This window comes from Camelus dromedarius, chromosome 1, assembly GCF_036321535.1.
Source record: "Camelus dromedarius isolate mCamDro1 chromosome 1, mCamDro1.pat, whole genome shotgun sequence".
NCBI lineage: Eukaryota > Metazoa > Chordata > Mammalia > Artiodactyla > Camelidae > Camelus > Camelus dromedarius.
In genome coordinates, this window is record NC_087436.1 from 19,183,482 (window position 1) to 19,211,210 (window position 27,729).

The 27,729-nt window shown below is 35.4% G+C and overlaps 1 protein-coding gene across 1 annotated transcript in view; it reads left to right on the plus strand.

The window, feature by feature from the left end:
* Positions 1–27,729, plus strand: part of TTC29 (tetratricopeptide repeat domain 29) — a 646,928-nt gene that overhangs the window by 547,667 nt on the left and 71,532 nt on the right. Inside the window, exons 12-14 of the mRNA XM_031465188.2 lie at positions 4,598–4,689; positions 16,833–16,956; positions 22,631–22,859. Coding sequence (XP_031321048.1) covers positions 4,598–4,689; positions 16,833–16,956; positions 22,631–22,859 — 445 coding nt within the window. The remainder of the gene's footprint in view (positions 1–4,597; positions 4,690–16,832; positions 16,957–22,630; positions 22,860–27,729) is intronic.

Sequence of the window (27,729 nt, forward strand, 5' to 3'; positions counted from 1 at the left end):
TGCTAGGTATTCTATTGGTTTTGCTTTTAGGTAACCAATAGAAATTATCTCATTTTAAGAACTTGGATTTTATTGGAAAATATCTTTTCAAGTAAATCAATTTTATTCTAGTGGAAAGATAAAGTCCATGCCTTTAAAGCTTCTAGTAAAATACCTTTCAAAACTTCATCTCCATTATTCACTGAAATTGGAACAATGTGATCAAGTGGCTACACAGCATTCAATTTTTATTAGGTACAGGAACTGACTTTTCCAACTTTGGTAATCTTGTAATCATGTTCATTGAAATCGACATAGTAGCATGCTTAATCAGTGTTTTCCTTTGTCTTTTTACAAAAGTTAATTTCATTGTTCATAAAATTTAAGGATATACACTGAATTTTCAACTCATCAAAATATTTTGCACCTGAGATTATTTTTTCTCTCCTACCTTTGATTTGCAATAATAGAATTTAACCTTCCAGACCTTGGATTTGTTTCTAACATACTGCATGCCACAGGGATATTTAGTCAAGTACTATGGATTCCTCAGATTTCCACACTGTATTTTCCCACTTAAAGTATTCTTTGTAAAGAGGATTCCACTATTTATCTAATGATTAAAGTTGATCAATATTTAATAATTTATAAATTATACCTTAATTAAAAAGCAGGTAAAGTAACTTACCATAAGATCAATATAAAACATCTTTATTTTCCACAGAATTTAGGGTTTTTTAGAGATATTTGATATTCATGCTTTTTAAAATTGAAGTATAGAATATTGTGTTAGTTTTAGATATACAGCAAAATGATTCAGTTACATATATTTTTTCAGATTATTTTCCATTATAGGTTATTGCAAGATATTGAATATTGCTCCTTGTGTTATACAGTAAATATTTGTTGCTTATCTATTTTATATATAATACCCCAAATTTATCCGTCACCCACTTCCTTTCCCTTTTGATGACCCTCAGTTTGTTTTCTATGCCTGTGAGTCTGTTTCTGTTTTGTATACAGATTCATTTGTGTTATTTTTTAGATTCCATATATTAGTGATATCATATCACTTTCTCTGTCTGACTTACTTCAAAATGTTGCTGCAGATGGCAATGTTTCATTCTTTTTTACAGGTGAGTAATATTCCACTGTATATACACCACATCTTTATCGACTCATCTGTTGATGGACTCAGGTTGCTTCCATATCCTGACTATTGTAAATAGTGCTTCTGTGAATATTGTGATGCAAGTATGTTTTTGAATTAGCGTTTTCTCCAGATAAATGCCCAGGAGTGGGATTGCTGGATCATATGGCAGCTCTATTTTTAGTTTTTTAAGGAAACTTTGTACTGTTTTCTGTAGTGATTGCACAAGTTTACATTCTGACCAACAGTTATTTTCTACATGATTAGTAATCTCATATTATTTTTCCACTTTTATATTTTTTTCCTGTTTAACAATGTCCTTTCTGTCCTCTTAGTTTGAACTATACAATTACCAATCTACTGAGTTTTGCCTTGTATTCTCCTTACGATTTCACCTGAGTTGACTCCCCCACCAGCACTCACATTCCTGAGGAGCAGAGGCCCTGTCTTTGATCTAGGCGGGCTCCTCTACAGCACTTTCATGGTCCTCAGGGTGGGTTTCATGAACAGTAGGCCCTTCTTACTCATGGTTTAGCTTCCCAAAGTTTCAGTTACCCACAGTCAACCAAGGTCAGAAAATATAAAATGGAAATTTCCAGATCTAAATAATTCATAAGTTTTAAATTGCACAGCATTCTGAGTAGTGTGACAAAATCTTGTGTCTTCCTTCTGTTCCATCCCCTCCATCCGAGATGTGAACCATCCCTTTGCCTGGCATATCCTGGCCGTTAGTCACTTAGTAACTATCTAAGTTACTGGGTTATTGTTTCAGTCTCATGGGCTTGTGTTCAGGTTACCATTATTTTATTTAATAATGGCCCGAAGTGCAAAATGAGTGATGCTGGCAGTTCAGATATACTAAAGAGAAGCCTAAAGTGCTTCCTTTAAAAGGTACAAGTTCTTAATTCAATAAGGAAAGAAAAAAAATTGTATGCTGAAGTTGCCAAGATCTGCAGTAAGAACGAATCTTCTGTCTATGAAATATGAAGAAGGAAAAAGAATCTCCTGCTAATTTTGCTGTCACATCTCAAACTGCAAAAGTTACAGCCACAGTGTGTGATAAGTACATAGTTAAGATGCAAAACACATTAAATTTGTAAGATATTTTGAGAAAGAGACCACATTTACATAACTTTATTACAGTATATTGTCATAATTGTTCTATGTTATTATCAGTTATGGTTGTTAACCTCTTACTGTACCTAACTTATAAATTAAACTTTATCATAGGTATATATGTACAGAAGAAAACATGGTTTATAAAAGGTTCAGTACTGTCTAAGGTTTCAGGTATCCACTGGGGGTCTGGACACGTAGCCCCCATGGCTAAGGGGGGTCCACCGTAATTGACTATTTCCTTATTGGGCCAGTAATGAACTATATTCTTTTTAGGTAAAGTATTTAAGCTGAGAGAGGAACTCCCTCTAGCCACAAATAAAATGTGTTGTCTTTACTCTGAGAGAACTCTCCAGAAGCTGTCCACTAATGGCTGGTTAACAGAGTCCCAGAGAATTCTTGTCCCAGGTTTAATACCACTCTGATAATCTCACAGCAATCTCACAACAGCTCTCAGAGAGAGGTTTCCTTTAGCCACTCGGGGAGGTTTCCTGGACCAGATGTGTTGGGTCCTGGAAGTGCTGCCCACGTGTGCAGAATAGGATGCATCAACTCTGAAGTACTTACCTGTGATTTCTCAGGCACCTGCTCTCCTAATCGTGGGCCAAAGAGTCCTACCCTTAAGATAACGCTGGGTGCCGCAGGACGGTGTGTACTGCTTCTGGGTCCACCATGGCCAGGGGGTGGGAGACTGATGCAGGATAAACAGAGTTTAAGCCCTGGAGAAACTATCTTTAGTCATTGCTAATTCACACCACTGCATCCGTACAAACCTCTGTACTGCTAGCCTGTAAATGCCTTGAAGGCTATAAGCATGCTCTCTTCTCTTTTAAGATTTCCTAGGGTCTAACACAGCACTGGCATACAGAAACAGCATTTGCTGAATAAATGAACTATTTTTGACACAAAATATAATACTCAATGTTTAAAAGTACATTTGTTACTTTAAAAAGTTAAGATTTAATCTTTAAATTTCTAGAATGTCATATAAAATATATATGAACCAAAAAAAGACACTAGAAAGCCACTTCTTCAATATTTTGATATTTGGATTTAATAAGGTCTCATATTTAGTCTCTGAATTTATATTCACAAAATTCAAGGGTTCTGCCCCTTAACTCAGAAAGCTCTATGTCAAGTCATATCAGACTTAATCTAGATGTTGTCAGTTATGCACAACGGAGTGAAAAAAAGAATATTCTCAGGTTTATACAGGGCTTATTAAGAGGCCTAAAAATAAGAGTCAAAAATTTGAACTTTGCAGGTTTAATTGGGAATTGAAACACTGGGTCAATATGTATCAGTTAAGTTTTGATATCAGTATTATGTCAAGCCGTCACTTGTAAACCCCACAGACACATCAGCGAATTATGAGGTATCACAGTGGCCTCATTGAATTTATTTCCCAAATATTAACTTTAAGAAAGTAAAGATGAATATCAACACCGCCTCTAATATGCAAACTTTCTAAGATGCCCAGTTCAGGCCGCCAGCACATATGGATGTCTCCCTCACGCTGACTCTTCCCAACGCTGTCAAATGCCTTTCACTAATTCTTCCTTAGAAAATGTGCAAAAAGGATTTTCATAGAGGTCTTTGGAGATTTCCTGTGTCTTCATGTGTGTAATAGGTTGGGTCAAGTAACAATGAAGGAGGAGGAAGGAGGAAGGGCATTTTATTTTACATATTTTCCTTCTTCTGGCCCTTGAAAGGGAAAAAGAATAAAAAGGGAAATTATCCCATGCAGATGATGGCAGTGCTAAATTAAGATCATACGTTTGGCTGTGGCAGCTGTAATCTTTTGATTATTGAAGAGATTGTTGGTAATGAAGTACATTTGTAAGAAATATTCTTAGTGTATACTGAATACATGTACCAACTGTGAGATATGTGTCTAATAAAATGATAGATTTAGAAATTGCCTGGCACTGAAATTCATGCTTTTCAAACAGCTATTTATAGAAAGAAAAGTGATATTTAAGCTACCATAGTAGGCTACTATAATCTGCCTTGTATTACCTAAGATAATAGTCCCATATTTTAAGGTAATGTTGTAAGCCTGCAATTATTTATTCACACCTAAGCTATATCAATTGGAAGATTTTGGATTGTGCAGGGAAAGAATTATTTTTACAAGAGGAAGACTTCACTGTCATGGCTCAAAGAGCTTGCTACGAAACAAGTTAGACTATAGATAAAAATAAACCAAACCAACATGAATTTTTAATAAACAAAAACAAATTTTATGGGAACATTAAAAACAACTATTAATTTTAATTTTTTCTGTTATGAAATGGAACATCCGTGAATCTGGTCATGTATATGTTTCATCCATATTCTTCTTCCCCGTAGGTCCTTAACACTTACATCAAAATCTCTACAGACCTGGATGATGATCTCAGCCTGGGGAGAGGCTATGAAGCCACGGCCAAGGTCCTGCAGAGGTAAGTTAGCACATCCTTGTCTTGCTGTCACTGGGAATTCACTCAACTGTGAAAGACTTAAATTGTTTGAGGTCTGTCGCTTTCCATTACCGCCTGCTTAAATTTTAAGCAGTGCCCTTCTTAAGTGACCCTTTCATCATCAGTTATTTTAAACTAATGCAGTCTTTTTAAATATGCTCCTAAACCCTTCTTTGTCTATCCCTCTTTCGTATTATTTTATTTTTGATTTTTGGTAAGTTTAGCGGTGACCTTGAATGCGAGGGAAAAATCAGGTCACATCTCACAGGTTCGAAGAGCCGATAGCACAGAGGTATATCGTACGCTTCAGTAACTGTGGCTCACTGTAACCTTTCCAGATCTCTTCCTTGAGGAAAGTTTCCATCTTATGCTTCAATCATGCTTCTTCCATTAAGACATCTCTCCTTTGAGCATATCTGGATAAGCAGTTGGCGCAAAAAAAAAAAAAAAAACAATTTCCTTTAAAATAGAAAATTCAACAAAAGTATACATGAACAACTTTTGATAGAAATTTTTCCATAGAAAATATATTATGTGCCCCTCGCTCATTTTATTGTGATCATTGTGTACTCCATTTAATCACTGCATTATATTTAAGCAAGACAGAATGAGAAAAGCTATTAAAGTTAAGGCCTTGGTTTTTGGTATGTTATATCCAAGATGTAGCTTTAAAAAAATTTTAGTAGTAGTAATAATAATTAGGTATAGATTGTGTCAAATTCTAATTTCTTCCCATTTGTGTTTCAGTGGTAAACACATACAAGGTGGTGTTTTACAGAAACAGACTCACAAACATAGAAAAGACAAACTTATGGTTACCAAGGGGGCAACAGGGTGAGAAGGGATAAATTAGGAGTTTGAGATTTGCATATACTAACTAGTACATATAAAATAGATGAATAAGTTTATACTGTTGCACAGGGAACAATATTCAACATCTTGTAGTAACCTATAATGAAAAGGAGTATGAAAAAGAATATATGTATGTATATGTATGACTGAAACACTATGCTGTGCACCAGAAATTGACACAACATTATAAACTGACTATACGTCAATAAAAAAAAGGAAAAAAATTAAAAAAACAAGGTGATGTTTTAAAAGGTAAAATTGCTATTCAAAAGATTTAAAATGCCTCGTACATTGAAAGTGGATCATCAATGCATAATTACCATTACCAATATAATCATCATTCAATATTATATAAATAATTAATGAAATATTAAAATACAACACCAATGAAATGAAAGGTGCCCTACAAAAAAAAAAAAATGCAATGCAGTCCACGCTGGATGAATGGTTAGGGACAGACAGACTTATAAGGAGAGTATGGACATTTACTCAAGGAAGGCAGGGCGAGCCATGGGAAAGCAAGCAACCCATGAGTGTTGTGGTCCTTTCAAATAAAAATTGATAACCAGTCCATGGACAATCAATCCAGCTATCCCTTAAACTTTTACTTTTCAAATAACTACCAGAAAGAAACATATTTGAAGACAAAAAAGAGACATGTAAGGATTCAATTTAATGTCTGTTTGGACATACCCACTTTGTGCCTTTTTGTCCGGCTCATTTTGATTATTAAATTACTTGAGTCTGCTGTTAACCCTTCCCAGAATCAGTAGAAAATGGTTGGATTATTGGTCTTGCTTTGTAGTAGCAGACCTGGCCTAAACCTGTACAATGAAATAAGTGCATCCATTAACATGTTTATAAAATAATTTCTACAAAATGACATTGTGTCCCAACATAACTAAAGACATAAAACCTCAAAGAAAAATATTTTCTTTTATGAACATATATTAAGCACTTACTGTGTCACAGGACAAGTGTTGGACTGACAGTCTTTATAACTATTTTTGAAATTGATATACTGATAGTCTTTATAACTATTTTGGGTTATTGATAGTCTTTATAATTATTTTTGAAACTTCTGGAGACCTGAGTTTATCTTCAGATATTCTCACCTGTTAAACTGGTGTCTCATCTGGAATATGTTGGTCTCCACTCCAGGATTTGAGTTCTTGATCTGTACACTAAAAGCTAAGGGGAGGGCTGAAAGCAATTATCTGATAAATATTGGCAACAACAACAACAATCAAAATGTGCTCATTTGGCTGCTTAAGTACTATTTGGGGTTGGGGGTGTGAAAAAGGATCCAGCTGTATTTGATGCATCATGAAGTAGGGTATGTTTCAGGTAGGATTGGGGGTGGTTATAGCCCAGCACTCTGAACACTCTAGCAGCCTGCCTTGGCGCAAACATATAATGGGCAAGAAAACATACCCCCATCTCACCTGTATACCAAATGAAAGTGAATTCCACTTATAAGAATTCCCATCTGCTAAAATACCAATGCAGCCATCAATGATTTGTGCGGTAGATATAGGTTCTTAATTGTATAATGTTATGTAATGCACAAAAGAGTACAGGAAGTGCTTACTCTGAGGTCATTAGGAAATAGTGTCTTGATGCCACTGCAAACTTTCCACTCCAAATCTGCCGTTTTGCAGCACTGTTGGTGGTTATGGAGGAGCGCTCAGGGCAATGTAAACCTCGGTATAGTCTTTCACCATTTGTGCAAAAGACCTTTAGAGACAGACAGAGGCTTTAAAAACAAAAATTCTATACAAGTAGACAACAGCACCTTGGATGTCTGAGAAGCCTTATTAAATCGAGTCCACTAATCACTAGAAGTGCTTTGATACACATTTTGTGGTCATTTTTAGAAAATTTTGCTTCAAGGGCTTAGTTTTCTTTGATGCACACATGCACACGCACACACACACAAACACATGTATATCCGTTTCATAGTTCTAAACTGTGCTCAGATAAGCAATGACATGCAAACAATGGAACACAGCCAAAACAGAGGAAATTATGGTGGTGGTGACTGAGAAATAAATCAGGCTGCGAATGAAGCTTAGCTTTACCTCTAAATCTCTGTCTCCTACCCTGTGCAATCCCACAAGTTTCGCTAATGGGAGCCCTATCTCTATAAACATATTTTATCTCTTTAAAGGAAATGGAAGAGGATAGCCATGTCTAGGCTAAGTGTGTGTCTAAGGCCATCAGCTGAGCATTCATGAAAGGTGAATAAGCTGTAAGGCTGGAGGCTTCTAAAATGGTTATAAGAATTTATACTAAGCCTTCAGTTGAAAAACATACCACATTTGCTCAAGACTCGGGACTTGGTAATACAGTTGCCCACTTGGTAATTGTAGACCCAGTCTTAGTATTAGGGTTATTGATGAAGATTTTAATAGTGAGCTGGGGTATTTTTTGCTATTGGTCTGCATAATATTGATTGCAGAAGGGTTTAAGTAGCATAACAGAAAATAAGCATTTACAGTGTCTTCCCCGCCCCCACACTTGGAATACTAGTGGGGAAAAAAAAGAGTTGATATTCTAAAATGTTAACAATTGCCTGTGACAAAGCTATAAAAACCAGAATTATGGTTCATAAAACAGAGAGTGAGTTGAGAAATTACCAAGTAAATATTGTTATTGCATAGATAAACAATTTGAGTAAATACAGAGGAGGAAAAATCCTCAATATTCTTCATGGCATTTTTTAGCTCATTTACTGAAATGCTACAACTCTCCAAATAAGCAGGATGACTTTTAAAAAGAATCTAGGGGGGAAAAAATCACAAAAATGAGAGTTGTGCAAGACAGACTGGTCAGAACTAACCCATCTGTGGGTTTGTTCCTTACCAACTGTAAATTTTCTCACAAACTTGGGTTAAATTATTTCCTAGAAAACTTTCCACGGTGGAGATCTTGAAATCAATCAGGACAAAGTTTCCACTGTGAAAATTACCTTTCTGTTATAGCTGAAAATTAATTTCTTCTTGCTTGAGAGAAATGACATGCCCTAGTAATTTTCATATATTCTTTAAAATGGAACATCCAGGGTTGATGCGAAATTTCCTAAAAACGACCCCCCCAAAATACATCAAAACATTTCTATTAATTCATGAAATTAAGAATAGCTTTTTACATTTTCTCCTGTCACTGATTCCATTTGCCTTATTACTTTCATCTGTGGCCCACAAACTTGGTGGCACAATCAACAAACCCCTTAGTGGCTGTTTCATCTCTGCTCTATTTGATTTCTTCTCTCTGAGTAAATGATTAAGTTTTCATGCATTGATTCAACCAAAATCTATGTTCACTCAACCACATCCTTTATTGATTACTTCTACTGCAAACAGTAGGCCAAGTGTGATATACATAATTGGACAGTTGTCAGGGGATGTGGGTGTTAACAGTCCTGTTTTCCCAGTTGGAAACTGGAATCACCTTGATACACAAATATTCTGCGCTGTTTCATTCTCATTCTTTGGACCGAGGAGTCCTGTTCCTCAGAATATATGTTTTTAACTCTCTAAGGTCTGGTTGAATGAATTTAATGATTATACCATATAATATGCTGTTCAAGTTGCACCTGTGCACTGCATATAGAAAACCGGAATTAATATTTGTGTAACATTTTAACCTTGTCCTTTAACTTACACAAATAATCTGTAGCTTTTCTGTAAGACAATATTTGATTCTTTCCCTTCCAAAGAAAGACTGGTTTCTAAATCTATTGCTAACTTTTAAAGTTGGAAAGCCTTTCAGCAGCATAAACTGTTTCTATTTCAGATGCTTTATTAACAGCTTTGCTGACTATAGCACCGCACATTCATTGAGTGGAGCATATAATTTATAAAAGAAAGCCTTTTTCTCTAGCACGAATGTTAGAGCAAGTTCCAGATAATTTTGGATGTTTTAGAGATCTGTTGCTCCTCTGGGAGAAAAACAACTCAACTCACACAGCAATAGTTTTATTTATACTATTTTGTGTTTCTTGTTCACTGAACTTGCTTTTTTGTTTGTGTATGTTGTGATTTAACAATCCTCAGCTAGACAAACCTAATCCAAAATGTGCTTCCATCAAAAATATATCCGCTTTTAGAAACATGAACATAAGTATGCTCCAGTGAATTCATTTTAGCTAAATAAAAATGATCATTTTTCCCTAAGGTTTTAAAATAATATGAAAGAAGTCTCTACTTTTTTTCTTATTTCATCAATTTTTCTTTAAACTTGCAGTCCAAGAAAGATCTTCGAGTTAACACCAATTTGAGAAAACATTTCTAGTCCTAGAAATCTCCAACTTTGCTTAAAATTCTAAATAGTATACTATTTTATTTACTAATATTTTTATACCCTCGAGTTCTCTTAATACCATTTTAGTTGTTCCACAAAACAAATATTTAAAGTAATGAGTGCACCTCTCATGGTATTTTACTCCGTATCTGCACTTGAAATATTCCTCAAACAATTCATAGTATTTCTGGAGAATTTAACGATGTTTAAGTGTAGAAGATTATTCATAATTTTGTTATGAGAAAGTGAGGACAGAATCATAAAAGGCAACACTCACACCTTTGGGAATGTAAAATTCCATTCAATATGTAATAACATATACTAATTCTGGTATGTAGAGCATTCTTTTATCAATAAGAAAGGACAAAAGAACGCATTGATAGTACCTGATATTCAAGTAAACAAAAAGTTCTATGGCTCTGCCCCTCTAGAAAATAGACACCAGGGCTTTGTGTTTGTCTTGCACAGTATGCATTCAAATTATGATGTTTAATTCATTACATAATGGAAGATTTTTCAAAAAGTAACACTTAGCTGAATTTTTCTTCTTGACTAGTGGGAGACAAGTAGAGAGCTGTGGGTGTGATTTCTTTTTATTTCTCTGAGAGGTAATAATAATACCAGCCATCATTTATTGAATCACTACTATGTGCCAGACTATACATATATGCAGTTTTTCATCTCATGAGAACTTACGGCCATTTCAAAAATGAGAAAGAGTGCAGATGTGATTAGTATTATTCATCTAAGAGGCAAAGCTGGGATTCAAGCCTAGATCTTTCTAATATCCACCATAGCACACATGGTTTAAGCAAAAAGATTTTAAAGCAATCTAATTTATTTTTACAAACATGCCACAACATATCTATGAAAGTCAATGTTGTTCTCATCAAATCTTGGGAGGTTATTCAAGTTTACACCTCTAATCCTGCCACTACCTCCTTTAAAAACTTCTTTGAAATACTTTCTGAGCTTATGGCATATTCTTTTATATAGCCCCTAGAGCAGCACATCATTGTTTGAGAGATGGGTTTCGTCTTTGGGAACAGCCAGAAGGATCTACAGCCATGTTTAGAAAACATAGAAAAGAATCTCTGTGGGTAATCCTATTTTGGGGCAAAATTCATTAAATTACTTGGGAATGCTTTATACCACAACACTATGAAGGAGTTTCCTAAAGAGTAATTTAAAAATGCCATCAGTCTCATCATCAGATGACTTCACTTGGAGGGAACTATCTTCCTTTGCATACTAATTATGTCCAGACAATTGGAAATACGGATGTGAAGTACAGGGTGAAAATAACAGCTGGAAATACAGATGCGCTGGGCATGTGTACATAGGAGTTAGGACACACCATAGCAGTCTACGAAGTTGCCCATAACAAGCATTTAATGGAGGGGAGAGGAAGGCCTTGGACAGAACTCTGGAAGCAGCCAGCTTTGGGTGGGCAGAGACCTCAATGTCAGTAAAGTACTGGGGAAATGAGAGATATAGGAAAAATGAGAGAATGGAGATTGGCTGAGCGTGCTAGACGCTAAAGAGGGAGAAACTTTTGGAGAAAGTTGGATGGTTAACAGCAGCGACCCCCAGTCTGTGCTGAAGACCTGGATTAGGGGGGAGGAGGAGGAAACATGAGAATAGAGCATATAGCCTGTGACTATAAGCACACAGAATGTTTTATGCAGCTTATAGTTCAAAGATGTCTCCCCTCAACGCATATTACCATTTTTCAGATTTGTGTAGATGCTTTGAGATCACCATCGTATTCCCTAGATTTGGCTCCATATCCTTTTGACTGGCTTTTAAGACTAAATTTACCTGATAATTAGCAATATTGAGTATTTTTTTTTCATGTACCTGTTGGCTATTTGTATGTGTTATCAGTGCTTAACACAGTTCATCCCACATACAAATGCATAGATTTATCTCTCCAAATTGAAAGTGAAACTGTTGAAGGGCAGGAACCATATTCCCCTGTCTCTAGAACATTCTAGGGCATTTGATAGTCTCTCAAAAGATGTTCCTGAAATAAAAAAATATTCTTGATATTACTGAAATATTCAGGACACAGTTTATAGCCATGGACTCTAAACATCCAATGACATTCTCATGACTTACCTGGAAACTTACCTCTTTTTCTTTTTTTTTTTTTTTTTGAAGCTTAATTTTTATGTGTGCTGCATAAATGTTTCCCATCTCAAATTTTCAACCATTTCTTTATTCAAAAATATATGAAAGCCTTATATACACCAAGCACTCTGCTAGAAACTGTATTTCTTTCTAAGCATTTTGTCCCTTGTCTAGGTGACTTTAGTGATACCTGAGATTTCACTGCTAAGGGACACTTGCAAGAACAAACTACCTCTCATATTTTATAAATTTTTTAAAGGTTTTATTTTTTTTAGATAACAGCTTTATTGAAATATAATTCATATACCATACAATTCTCCCATCTTTTTTGACACTTAAAGACTAGTTTTATTAAATGCTTAGTACAGATCAAAGACCATGGAATAATGATCCTCAGAGCTGCTGTGTTTATTTCCATACAGATCATAGAAACACAGCATTTAGACACAATACTTCATTTTAGTCAGTGTTTCAAGGCAGCTAGACATTTTTTCCAAGTCGAGTATGAATCCTAATCTTATATAACTCCCCTTGGTTGTGAACATGATTTCCCAACTCATTCTAGTTGATTTTGTAAAACATCCAGACAAATTTTAATTTGGCTGATAGTGATGCTAACACAAACATTCCATTCATGGGGTTATTTTATGAATATTCTAAATGTACGAAAATGTTTTTGCATGAAGTTATTATTCCATTTACTGACCATTTCTGATGTGAAAAAATCTCAACTTCTTGCCACTAAAAATCAAATATTACCTTTTATATTACTTTTTCAAGAAGCGCTTTTCCAACTATTTATCGCATATGGTAATAATAGAGCTCATCAATTATTTATCGTAGACATTCATGGAAAAAATGATTCTGTGGTGAGTTCTGTTTGCTCAGAGATTTGGGTGCATGTTAAATTTTGCTATTTTAACTACAATCAGGGAAATAAGAACCACTTTGCAAAAAAATGTGTGAGGTTAGAACTGTTAATATTTTGATGTCCACCATACAACCAGAACAGTGAATATTTGATTGCTTTATGGCTACACACACATGACAAAAACACAAAAACAAAAAAAATTAGTTACATTGATTTTTTGCATAAAATTAAATTAAAATGAGTCAATACAGATAGAGATTTATTAGTCCTATAAAGTAATTAGACCAGTTTCAAGTTGTTCAGTCTCATTATGTTCCAGTCATATCATGTGCACACATTTATAAGTACAATGTGAATTTTAAACTTCCCAGAAAATTTGCATCATTCACTAGCCAATGAACTAACCTAATCCATTACACTGAAGGAGTAGCTTTATTTCCGGATTTCACTGAATCTAAGATTCTTCCTATTGGAAGATACACCTTAACATACCCAAGAAAGAAAAATATTCTAACTAAATTGACATTACTTTTCTTATTGGTTAGAATTTTGATTTTATACTTAATAAAAGCTACTTTAGACTCATTTATACATAGGTATTTTTATAATTACTCTTGAGAATTCATGTAAAAAGAAAATATAAGCAAAGTAAATTTATTACACTCCTCAAACATCTTTGCATTCAAAGCCCAATTCTTCTGAATCGCTTTTAAACTCAGAATTGTCACTATCTTTTTTCTCTCATACCTGTCATCTTTTGTGAAATCAAGAACACTGATGCTATATAGCCTTTCTTAAAATAAGTGCTCCAGTATCACCTCCAGGATTTCTGCCAAGTCATGGACATTCAATCTCCAGTTTTTAAGGTGGCACTTTCTTGTCTTCCAGAAAATTTCAGGGAAAGACTTTTAGAAAACAGCGAGTCCCCATATTCCTTTCTGAAATTATCTTTAAGTAGTTGTGACAGAAAGATCAAAGCATTGCAATCGTAGGTCATCTCCAGGAACACAGATGAGTTCAGCAACAACTGTGACTTGACTGCTCCCTGTCTGAGATTATAAAATGCCACCTGTTGTGATGGATCGTGATTTCAGAAATGTTAAAATGTGGGAATGTGTGTATTTTAGAATAAGTGAAACATGGTATTAATGTTGCTAAATTTTTCTTTAGTTGCAATAACATAAAGATTTGTAGCAAAGCTTCTCTATATGTCATATTTGTCACCATCCTATCTGGAGGTCCTCTGAGTATATCCTTGCTGTATAAACAAAGAGAAATGCCCATGCAAGAATCAACTCAATTGCAAAACAGTGTCTGCATCTCAGAATTTCATCTTGTGTTTTACTAAGGGACAGGTGCTCACTGAAAACTATTAACCTATGAAAGCAAAGAGGTAGTTGTAGGGATTCAGAGACATTCAACAGTAAGAGTGCCTCCTTTACTTTACTCCATTAAAGAACACCTTATAGGTTTTTCTGTTATTTTAAAACCTCTAAATTCTGGATTTTATCACTTTAATACAAAATGTTAACAGTTCTGACATGATTTAACAGTGGAATTGCATATAAGCTTAGATTCACCTTTCTGTTTTAAGGATTGATCAAAAAATAAAAAATAAAAAAGCCAGACATTCAACAAATACTGAATTTTCTTTAGCATACTTAATTTGGACCCATTATTTTGGAATCCTGTCTTGCCTGGCTCATAATGTTTTAATTCTTTATGGCTCTGAATCAGGAGTCTGAATCAGCAGTCAAATGTTCCTGGAGGTGGACTTTGTCTTCAGCTGCCTGAGCTGAGTCAGTCAGAGCATTTTTTACCTTGGATGTAGCTGTTTACAAAAATTTCTGTCTCTTTGGTTGCTCAAAGATTTTTTTCACCTTGGTTGCTAATCTCATTTGCCCCTATGAAAGCGTACCTCTCTCAGTAGACCCTCAAGTGTTCTTCACATAGGACATCACTACAATTGGCTCCTAAAAGAAAAGAGCTGATCTCTTTAGACAGCCTTTCAAAGAATTAGCTCCTTGAGAGAGATTTTTAGACTTTTTCCACTTCTCTCTTCCCTGACCATTTAGCTCTTAATCCTATGAAACTATGATTTGTGTATCCTTGGAGTAGCATTCAGATCATGAGAAACTAATGCATACTGGGGACTCAGATTTGTAAAATGAGAGCTGAATTCAAATAATAGAAGTACCCGAATATAATTCATTGAAATTTTAAAAATAATGTGCCCCTCTATTCTTTTTCTGATGATATTAATTAATTAATTTAATATTCCAGATAGAAGTACATTATTTTTTTCTTCCAGTTTCTTTTTTTTTTTTATTGAAGTATAGTCAGTTTACAATGTTGTGTCAATTTCTGGTTCACAACATAATGATTCAGTCATGCATATACGTACATATATTCCTTTTCATTATAGGTTACTGTAAGATATTGAATTTAGTTCCCTGTGCTATACAGTAGAAACTTGTTGTTTGTCCATTTTATGTACAGTAGTTAGTATCTGCAATTCCCAAACTCCCAATTTATTCCTCCACCCCTCTACTTCCCCCCGAACCTTGTTTGTTTTCTTGAGGTATAGTTGACATATAGCACTGTATAAATTTAAGGTATACCCCATATTGATTTGACCATTATATTCTTTACGAAAGAAAAAAATAGTCAAATTTGTCTTAGTCAGTTTTGGTCATTTGAGTTACTCTAACAGTCACCAAAATCCTAGTGGCATAAAACAGTAAAATCTTATTTCTTGTTTTTATAAATTCTTGCTGTTTGCCAGATGCTTGTGCCAGGAGCCGAGACTCTGACTCTCTCTCCTGCCTTGAATTCTAGTTAGATTTCAGAATCCTCTGTTTTTATCATATCTGTTCTAATATTTCCTGCAGGTATTTTATGAATCACATAGGCCTCCCCTCAAGGAACTGTTTTCATTTGCAAAGGAATGTGGAAAATTTCAACCTTTTTAGAGTTTTTTTTTTAAATAACTTTACTGAGTTATAATTCATATATCATACATTTACCCCTTTAACATCTACATTTCAGTAGTTCTTAGTATATTCATAGAGTTTTACAACCATCACCACTGTTTTTGTTTTTGTTTAGGGGGGAAGTATTAAATTTATTTATTTTATTTATTTCTTGGTGGAGGTACTGGGTATTGAACCCAGGACCTTGTGCATGCCAAGCAGGCACTCTACCACTGAGCTATCCCTTACCACAGCCACTGTTTAATTTCAGATCATTTTCTTCACCTCAGAAAGAAACCCCTAACTGTTAGCAGCCACTCCCAATTGCCTCCCCTCTTCCCAGCCTCTGGTAGCCATTAAACTACCTTCTGTTTCTGTGGATTTGCCTGTTCTGGGCATTTCATGTAAATGGAACCATACAATATGTGTGTTTTTGTGTAACTGGCTTCTTTCACTTAGCATGTTTTCAAGGTTTATCCATGCTGTAGCATGTTTCACTACTTTATTCCTTTTTATGGCTCAATAATATTCCATTGTATGAATATAGCATATTTTACTTATCCATTCAATTGATAGACATTTGGGTGGTTCCCACTTCTTGGCCGTTATGTATAATGTTATGAGCATTTATGTACAAGTTTTTGTGTGAACATGTGTTTTTGTTTCTCTTGGGTATATGCACAGGAGTGGAATTCTTGGGTCATATGGTAACTATATACTATACTTTTTGAGGAACTGCCAAGTTATTTTTCCAAGCAGCTGCACCATTTTACAATCCTACCAACAATGCATGGGCATTTAAAAGTTTAAGTTCTAACTCACTGTATACTCCAACAAAGACAAGCCACTTATTTTTAAAATGTACACTTTACATTTCATTATCCTGATAACCATCTTGCAGTTTCTAAAGCAAAGACACACAAAAAAATCTTCTCTTTACTGTACATTAAATGGAATGATATTCCAATAGTTTCTTGTTTTATTTCTTCTAGCCAAGGACAGATGACGGAAGCAATTAAATACTTGAAAAAAGTTGTGAAAATTGCAAGAAACAATTTTCAAAGCCTAGATTTTGTGAGAGCAAGTACAATGCTTGGGGACATCTACAATGAAAAAGTGAGTAGTATGTGTTCCTTGCTCATAGGGAGAAATTTGCAAAACTTTAAAATTCTACTTTCATGTGCTCTTTACCTTCCCATAATAAGTTGTGTGGAATGGCCCCAGGAGTGCAGGACTTAGTCAATGCACAAGGCAGTGACTGGGAAGAGAGATGCCTCTTACTTCCTCCTCTTCCGGGACCTGGTCGCCATCTTGGTCCAGTCACTGCAGGCTGCTAACGCTGATTCGTATCTTCACAGCCAGTGCAGAGTCTAAGTGATTTTGGATTTGAAAAGCAATTAAAATATGTCAATTCAAAGGAACTTCATTATAACAATTGGCTCTTACTGCTGACACTAACATTCACCTCCCTTGCTCCAAATTCTTGCTTTTTTTAATCCAGCTGTGATGCCCCTGCTTGGTCCCTCAGGAGAAGAAAGGACAGTCCCAAGAGTAATTCTGAAGGAAATAAGGAATTCTAGCAACAGATTGGTTATGTGAAAGAAGAGAGAAAAAAGTCTAAAATAAAAGTATCTCATTCAAGAGTCCATTGCTAGCGAAATGCATTGGTCAAGATGGACTTTTGGTTTATCTTCTCCTGACTTTATCTTTTATTACCTAGATTCTCCTTTCGAAACAGTATGAAAGAGGCTCGTTTCTCTATTACAATTGCTGTTTTGATCATGAATGAGATCTATCATTTTTGAAGGTAGTGACATTCTCAAACTGTTCTGATACACCTTGTCTTAATCTTTCTGAGGCTCTGCATGTAGTGATTAAAAGCGCTAACTCTGAGACCAGACTGGATTAAAAGCCCAGCTCTTTCACTTGTAAGATCTGTGACCTGGGACAAGCTACTTACCTTCTAGGTGTTTCAGTTTTCTCACCTTATAAGGTTGTTTTGTGTGTTGTCTTAATAAATGTAAGGCACTTAGAACAGTGCCTGGCAGAGGAAGTAAGCACCATCTTTATCAGTGGTAGAGCCACTATTATGCTTCACACCCTTAAGTGGTATCATTCCATTGACTTCCCTTTTCCCAGGCTCAGTGAGTTTAACTAACTCCCCCACCACCACCAGGTCTCCAAGCTTCCGGGTGGCTGTGATATTCAAATGCGTACTCTTAATCACTACAGTCTTTTCTTTGCCTTATCATTGATTTCGATGATTTCAGCCACTCCCATTGCCACTCCCAATTACCAGCCATATGCTGTTGCTCCCAGATTTGTGTCTCCAACCTTAATCTCTCCTCGGCACTGCAGACTTGTAAAGCCAACTGCCTACTTAGCATCTCTACATGGATGTCTTCTAATATACATCTCAAACTAAATGTGATTCCTCTCTCCCTTGACCTACTTCTCCCCAGTCTTCCGCATCTTAATGCATGGTACCATTATCCATCAACCCAACTGCTCACGCCAAAAATCTGAATATTCTTTGATTCTTCTTCCCCCACCTTCCACATCCAATCCGGAAGTAAACCCTGATCTTTATGCCCCCAAAACACATCTCAGATCCGCCCACTTCTATCTCTGCTACTATCACCACATCAGTTTATAACACAGTGTTTTCTCACCTGTACTGTTACAGTAAGCTCTGAACTCATTTCCTCATTTCTCCTCCATCAAATCCAGCCCCCACCCAGAGGCCCAAGTAATTATCTCAAAATATAAATAAAATCATATTGTTTCTCTGCTTAAAATACTTCCATTGCTTCCTATTCTTCTCAGAACATAAATATGCATCCTCACCTTGACTTGAAGCAGTCTGCATGAGATGCATTAACCACCCATCCCCAATCCCTGACTTTATAGCCTCCCTCGCTCCTCCTTATTGTCTCCACCACAGCCAAATGGACTTTCATGGAGTTCTTCAAACATGCTGAGCTTCTTTCTGCCTGAGAACATTCACTTTAGCTGGAATGCTTTGCGTGGACTGCTCCCTAGTCTGAACTTCATATTGCTGACTTCTTGTCATTCAGAACTCAGCTAAATGCCACATCTTTAGAGAAAGCTTCCTTGAGGCAACTCAATCAAAAGTAGCCACCAGGTCACTGTTTAACATTACTTCAGTTCTTCATGTAGCACTTACAGTTTTCTTACTGGTATTTTTCTTCTTGTTATTGCTGAATGTGTCTAGAATAGAAAGAAGCTTAATGAGAATAGGGACCAGATCTGTCTTTTTTTTTTTTTCATTCCAATTCTTTGATGAGAACCTAGCACAGAGTTGGTGAACAAAAATAAGCGAATTCATTCAATCAATACATTTGTAACCAATTTTATACCACTTGAGAGTTAGTATTCTCTCACTTTTGAAATTCCAAACCTCTGGGTATTTTTTTTCCCCTAATATTTTGGCATTTGAAAACTTGACTAAATCTTTAAAAGTAAATCTAATGTTGCTGATACTTGTCAGTCTACCTTTTGAGGCTCTCTGCCAACTGCCCTCATCATACCTTTTCTGGCTTCATATTATCAGTGCAATGTATTCTAATTGTATTCTTAACCATAATTTCCAAGAAATAATACTACTATAAGACCACAGATATCATATGAAATAGTTTTGGGAAAATAGTTTTCTCTAATTATTATAGTGTTGTTACAACTAAAGTTAATACACCTTAAAAATATCCTCATTAGTTTACATTTTACTATATAATCATGGAAGATGGGCCACCCATCCCACCCTCTTGATGTGATGGGTTTTTAACTGAAAATATATTGTTAATGTAAAGGGTCAAATGAGGATACTTTAGGGAAAATAACTAGGTATAGATCCTTTATGAGTTTTTTTAATTGTCTAATAAGATCAGAGAATCACATAATTAAAACAATGGTAATTCCAATACTAAAATAGAAAGGAAAATGTGTGAGAAATGATCCTTCCTTAGTACTGGGGGAAATCCCCACTTATTCTGAGCTTGCTTATTGGACAGAGTGACATTTTAGACACTAAGAAGGATCTGGTAAGAATCAAAATAATGCGTGAAATTCTATGTTATAGTGTAATAATGCAAGTTTTGATTCAAGGTCTATGATGTCATAATATCCTGTCCTGAAATTGTCCACCACATGCTTATTAGTGATACTTACTACATTAAAGGCATCATCTCTTCCAATAAGATGCATTTGTGAAGTGCATAAATTCACTTATATATCCTTGAACTCTTATTTAAGATCGCCAGGATTAATTTCTGAAATCTTCTGAATTCTATAACAGAATAGGGATTAACTGATAACAGAAAAGGACTGTGGAATGTCAGACAGAACCTTTGAGAGGAGATTAAATTTAGATATTAAAAAAATTAGATATTAAATTCTTTATGAATGAAAAATCTGGAAATACAATGCACAGTAATGAAACCACACTCTAAAAAAGTACGTATAAAAATTCTTGCATCTGAAAAGAATTAATGTTATATTTCCTTAAGAGCATTTTAAACTAGAGAAATCTAGATCCATACCAGTTTCATGGTAGGTATATATGTGTCTAAAGATTGAACAATAGGCACAATTTGTGGAAGAATAATTACCTAACTATAATGCTTCTATTTTAGGGGAAAAAAGCATTTGTTAAATAAGATCTAATAAAAATTTTAGGCATATGAATACTTCTACTAGCAGCAAGCTAGCTCCTTGACCATAAATTCTGTTCACTGCTGAATCCCTGCTACCTGGCGTGGGCCTGGTACACAGGAGTTGCTCAGTGAACGAATGGATGAGTGAATGAGTTTGTTCCAACATAATAATATATAAAAATAATTCTGGAAATTCAAATATATGACCATTTATTTATGGCCCCTAATTTTCCCAGTTGGGGCTCTCACCTAAAACAATAAATAGCCTAAAGCTCAAAATTACAACTAAAATAATAAAATTAGATATTTGTACTTTGTTTTTAAAAATAGAAACATTTGGCCTAGTTATATATTTTCATCTATTTTTGTCCTATACCTTTGATGTCTAGCAGGACCATCTATAATTTTAACTAGTTTTATTGTCATCTTTAATATTTATATTGTTTCTCTGTCATATAACTTATTTAATTGACATACAGAACTTTGATAGTTTTAATTTTTTCTAATTAAGTAATCTTACCCTCATATACACTCTATGTTTCATACTTTGAAATAAGAGGAAGAATTGTTTGCCTCAACAAACAAAAATTACTATTGATGTAATATGGAGGGACTCTGTTTAAATCAGCAAATTTAACTGGAATGAACCACTTGAATAAACGGTTCACCCAAGCTGTCCTTGTGAGCGTACAACTGTTAGGTTTGCTGCTCGGGTGACGTAACTGTCACAGATGCCCTACTTTCCCCCCTCCTCACCTTGCCAGCAATCTCCCTATTCAGTCAGTTTTTCTGCTCTTTGGATTCCATGACTGTACAGAGGTGCTTAGGTGTTGAGTATGCATTTTATCCGTACTGGTGTATGATATGAAGCTGTTTCTATGGAGCTTTTTATTTCGAGTTCCTTCATAAAATGTCATAAGAAAAATGACTCAGAAGCTCATAGTAAAACATTTCTTTTCACAAGAGTGTGCGTGCATGTTTTTGTGTGTATGAGAGAGAGAAAAGGAGGTAGAGGGAGGGGAGATGAAGGACCCTCAGGGTTATAAATCAGTGAAGAAAGGAACTTTTTGTTCCCCAGAGTCTTTAAAAGTGTAGCTTAATACTAAAAATAATATCCGTCTTTGAGGAAGAGTTTTTAAGGAGAAATTTTAGAAGACTTGGGGGGTTGCAGAAAGTAGTCTCTTCTCTGAGGCTCTATTTCATTATTTGTAAAATAAGAAAAATATTTCTTGATCGGGTGACTTATGAAAGCTAATGACATAATACATATGAAGTACTTAACACTGGCCTTGACACTTCGTAAGAGTTAGGTAACTGTTAGTTATTTGTAGCTTTTAGAAGGAGAGATGTGGATGACAAGGAAGGAACGGAGGGAGGGAGGGAGAAAAGAAAGAAGGAAGGGAGGGAGGGAGGGAAGAAAGAAGGAAAGAAAGAAAGACCTTGAATTTTTTCACCTTAAAATGTTGCAAAGGACTTGGAGAAAAGATAGACATTTAATTGATCCTTTAAGTTATGCTAGTGTTGTTGTCAAGATCATATGTTTTCAAAAGCTTGGGAACCTTCACATTCTCAGTCAAGAATGACACACGCACATGGGAAAACACAAGTAAAAACCGAACAGCAAATACCTCCATCTATTTTCACTCCCCGTTCATTAAATGGGTTGGCTGAGAATGATCTCTTGCTGTGACTGAAAACAAGAGCTGGTTTAAAATAATTCATCTGGTAAATCCAATGCTACAAGTAAGAAAATTCCATCCAAATCAATGTGACTTAGTTCTCCCTTTCCCAGACTCCTTTTTGCTTCCATATATTAGGCTGAACCATACGAAAATGCTAACATTTGACCATTTTTAATCCAAAAAACTCTGGTTTCCTACAGTCCAATCTTGTAGATACACCTTTCATAGCCAATTAACCTTAAGATATTGCATGGTTAGCAAACATAACTTTTAAAAAGGAACTCATTCCAATAGAGGCCCTGCTCTTCATCTCTTTCTTCTTGAAGATGAACTGCTGAAATTGTTGAAAGATGAGCGCAGCACATGCCAAGGTGGGAAATATGTGGAATGGTAAAATAAAAATTAAGAAGAAAATTCTTTCTCTTACACTTTTAGGGCTACTACAACAAAGCTTCTGAATACTTTCAGCAAGCTTTTGACATGACAGCAGAGATGGTGAACACGCTTCTGACGGATGAAACAAAAGTTCATTATGGAATAGCAAAAGCTCATCAGATGATGCTGACGGTTAGTAATTACATAGAAACTGCAGATCTCACCAGCCTTGACTGCCTGCTGTCATGGAAGGAGAGGAGAAGTGACATTGCACCTGATCCAATTATTGGTGAGTCATTGGTTTTTGTATCATTCTTCATGGCTGAGTCATTTTCATTGGAAAGGTTTACTCAACCATTGGCGATTTTAATTTTATTGGCAATTTTATTTTTATTTATCCATTACTATGTGAATGTTGGATGCACCTTCGTGCTATGTTGTACCTTCAGTGTCTAAGGAAATCATACAATAGTGATAATGACTTATTCAACTTCATAAATCACCATTTTTTCAGTTATCTTAAAAAGTCAGCAGTAGGTACTGTTCAGCTTAAGGAATGTGAAGTAAGCTTGTTTTTAAAACTGTTTATTGCTATACCTTACTGACAAGAGCAAATGTTCATAGATGCTAATTAGTATTATTCTCTTACTTTTCTGATGGTAGTTAAGTTTTCCTATTTTTCTCAATTCAAGTGTGAATATTAATTGAGAAAATGTTTGATAGTAATTTCTCTTAATTCCACTTTTTTCCTGTGTCGTTTTCTTGTGATAATTAGTCAAAATAGTCAGTTAAAAATAATTACCTAGAGGGGATGTGAGGGTCAGTTTATGTTTCCACTTGACTAGGCTCTAGTCTTTAGTTAAAAACTTTAGGATTTCTTTTTAATTTTAAACAGTAGTGCCCATGAAAGACCTTTGGGCTACATAATTATTTGCTTGCAAATCAAACTTCTTAAAGCAAAACTTTATTTTAAATGTTTGGGAACTCAAATGAAATCATAAGTTAAAACTCTTTAATGTAAAGAGGTATCTCATTTGTATTTTTAAAAATATTCTTAATTTTCATAGAGTTTTTAAAGGTTACTTTCCATTTACAGTTATTACAAAATACTGGCTATATTCCCCATGTTGCATAATACATCCTAGAGTCAATCTTGCACCCAACAGTTTGTACCCTACCCTGTATTCTCCCTCTCCAGCCTCCCCAATGGTAATCACTAGTTTGTTCTCTGTATCTGTTGAGTCTGCTTCTTTTTTGTTATATTTACTAGTTTGTTGTACTTTTTAGACTCCACATATAAGTGACATCATACAGTATTTGCCTTTCTCTGCCTGACTTATTTCACTTAGCATAATGCCCTCCAAATCCATCCATGTTGCTGCAAATGGCAAAATTTCATTCTTTTTATGGCTGAGTAATAATATTCCAGTATATATGCACACATACATTCATCTGTAGATGGATATTTAGGTTGCTTCTGTGTCTTGGCAATTGTTAAAAATGCTGCTATGAACATTGGGGCACATGTATCTTTTCAATCAGTGTTTTTGTTTTTTATGGATATATACCCAGGAGTGGAATTGCTGGGTCTTAGTGCATCTCTTATTTGGAACTCTTCCCCTCTACCTCAGGTCATTTAGAAGAAATAATAATCTGCTTTAGTGTTTATTTCCTCCATAGAATAAATAGCAAATAATAGTAAATTTGACATAAAGAAATTTTATTGATTCTTTTACATCAGTAGAACTCTCCTTTACCACTGTCTGTCCTCTAGCTAGAAAATAAGAAAAAGTCTCATTCCTGACAGATGCACAGTAAGAGGAACCAAGATGAAGTCCTCAGAAAGAGATGGCTTATTGAATTTCAATGCGCTCAAGTGCCCCAAAAATATTTATAGTTCACTACTAACTAACTACTTTCAGATAATACTTTGCTTGCTCAGGATGTTGTCTTGTCATATATTTGGGCATTTGTTGTGTCATTTTGAGTTATCTTCCCTTTAGGCTCTCACTCTTTCCTCCCAGGAGATAAAGCAGAGGAAGTGTGAGCCATCTACTAGATGATTTGTTTGGATGAACAGTTCGGTAGAGTAAGTTGAGCTACTCACATTTCCAGATTTATCTGGGCTACACGCTAGCCATCACAATGATAATCATGAGAAAATACTCCTCAAAAGTAGTTTCTGATCAGAGCCATGTGTCTGTTTACTGCAATCCTGTGTTTGGCTTTTTAAAAATCTCTTTAGCATTCCTTTACTCTATAAAGCTGTTCAGTTTTCTATTCTTTTTACATTTTATCTCCCCTTTTTTTTTTTTTTTAGTAAGGGCATGTTGTGTTTTAAAAGGTTTAGGAGCAGGACCAAAAAATGCACTTTAAAATATTATTCAGACACATAAAAAACAAACAAAAAACCCAAAATAAGTGAACAAACCAAACCAAACCAAACCAAACAAAAACAAACACATAGATACAGAGAGTAGAGCAGTGGGTATGAGAGGGGAAGAGTGGGGACTAGGGGAAGGGCAAAATGGATTAAGGGGTCAACTCTATGGTGACAGATGGAAACCAAATTTTTCGTGGTGAGTAAGCTGTCATGTATACAGAAGTAGAAATGTAATGTTGTACACATGTACCTTACATAATGTTATAAACCAATGATACCTTAATTTAAAAATATTCAGACAATAAATAAAACCTCAGCTATATGTACGGTGGAGAAGATTAAATTCTCCAGAATGCTGTAACAGTACACCCCCTTGCTGACTGATTTGACCAAGATTAGAAATCTGTACATGGATGGGCTACATCATTATAGAAGTGAAAAATAATAATCTTTCAGATTCAAAGATAAATGGGAAGTTAATTCTCATACTACTGGTATAGTCAGCATTTTTAGTGGTAGGTATTCTATTTGGAAATAAAACCTGTAAAATTTTACAAGGCTTCAAAAATATTTCTGAAATCACAACTCTTACTTTTCTATCTTTGCTCTGCTTAAAAATCTTCATGGACTCGCTACGGTCTACAAGTTAAATACAAGCTTCTCAAACTTTTTTGACCATCTCCCTCCCCCGACTGCACACACACACACACACACACACCCCATACAACATACCCTACTGTCACCTTATTTCCAGCTCCAGCTCCATCCAGGGAAATCTCACCCACCTTGCAAGTTCCTTCTCAAATGCTGATGTCTTTCTTGATTGCCCTCTCAATTGAATATTGTCTGTCTGTTCCCACACTGAATGTCGTTCGTTTCTCTCTTAAGCTTTTTCCATTTGTTATCTTCCGCATCCTATCATGGCCATTTCTGTAATTGCCTTCTCTGCCTGATCAGAGAATGAGTCTCTTGAAAACAGGTCCTGATTCTTGGTATTCCCTACAAAAGAAGGCACAGTGTCTGACACCTACCAAGTAAATATTTGTCGAATTAAATAGAATTCAAAATGAGTATGTATGTCCTAGCCATAAACTAGTGTGCACTAACCAATTTTAAAACAAGATTTGTTGTTCCCTGTCTCCTTGAAAAATATGAAAAAAAAAAAAACCCTAATAATCCAAACACTGTATTTTGATTACCACCCAATTAGCTCACGGATGCAGGACAGCACTAAGTATGATGTTGACAAAATGAAGAAATATGGAAATATTATTTAGAAATCTGAGGAGCTTTTAGGTTTTCAAATTTTGCCTTTCTTCTCTGAAGAGGCATCTTTAATCTTGCTATTGAGGGGTCCCATGTATTCAGAGAAAAGCAGATCAAAGATTTGAAAGATACATTATAAAAGCGGTGCAGTTATCTTCACCTCTGAGACTTACATCCTCCAAACAAATCATTAGCTCACAGAGCAGGCAATATTCTTTTAAGCAGAGGTACATGACCCCCTAAGGGAATAGAGCACTGAGAGCACTCGGGTCTCTAGATAAAATAGAACAGTGATTCACCAGCAGTCATCTCTCATCTTTGCACCTTTCAGAGGGAACACAGCAAATAGAGGGACCTTCATACTATTCTAATTGGCTTAGAGATGGTTGGAATGATTTCATATTCCTCCCTTCCTTTCCAGTAGTAAAATAAGAACAGATTCTCCTCCCAAATTTAGGAATTTAGAAGAAATTCAAATTTATTACAGTTCAATAAAGTTATTCCAGCCTGAAGTAGCAGAATTCGGTTGGCTCTCGAAGGCTTAAGGGTCTATGAATTTCTGCTGGTTCCTCCAGAATATAATTTATTTTCCTCACCAGAACTGTTATCTGCACAATCAGTTAATTTTTTTTAGTGAAAGGCTAATTCATCTTGCCTTGTGGAGATCACAGACCCGGATGAGGGACAGTGACACCGAAGCAAAAGCTTTCTTTATTCAACTTACTAGAACTGTTAACCTAGAAATGTAATAATAGCCATTTAAATGCCAATGTGGTTAACCACTTCACTGGTGATATCAGTAACACAGTTTTAAAGCACATCCTTATTGTAGCCAAATGTAAGTTATATCAGATAAATAAGATGGAAGTCCTGAGTACAGAAACTAGCTAGTCAGTAAACACACACTTTTTTCTACAAAAAGGCTTATAAAGTTTTTCTTGACTGCCAAAACTATCACCCTGGTTTTATGAATTAAGATTCTTAAAAGAAAATGATAAAGAGCATGAATTTGTCTCTCAGCCTTGGTTTGTGCTGGCTTGATCTGTGGCCTCTGGCTTAATGTCGAGCCACATTTTCTTACCCTATCCTTTGCTTGTATTTTCCATTCATAAATTCACCCATTTTAAACAATGTGAAAAAGCCACATTTGTGAGTCTCATGTTCTACTGTACTTTGATCGCAACTTCTGTTTGCTAAATAACACTAACAGTGAAAAAATGTTATGAAACTAGCCAAAAAGTCAGCAAGCAGGTTTTAACATCATCCTATCTTCGCAAAACAAACTTGTGTATAATAATAAGTTCAGAAACATGACGCAGAAAAAGAAGATTCTGGTGAAAAATGTGGCTGAATCAACGGTCACCCTACTGGCAGGTTGGTGTATGTGAGAGAGACTGTCACTCAAGAGTCTGGTGACCTGGCTCTAATACCATATTGAGCACTAATTAGCTTATGACTTTTGGCAAAAGATTTCACTTCAAGTCTTTTTAGTCTGTTATCTGAGGTTTGA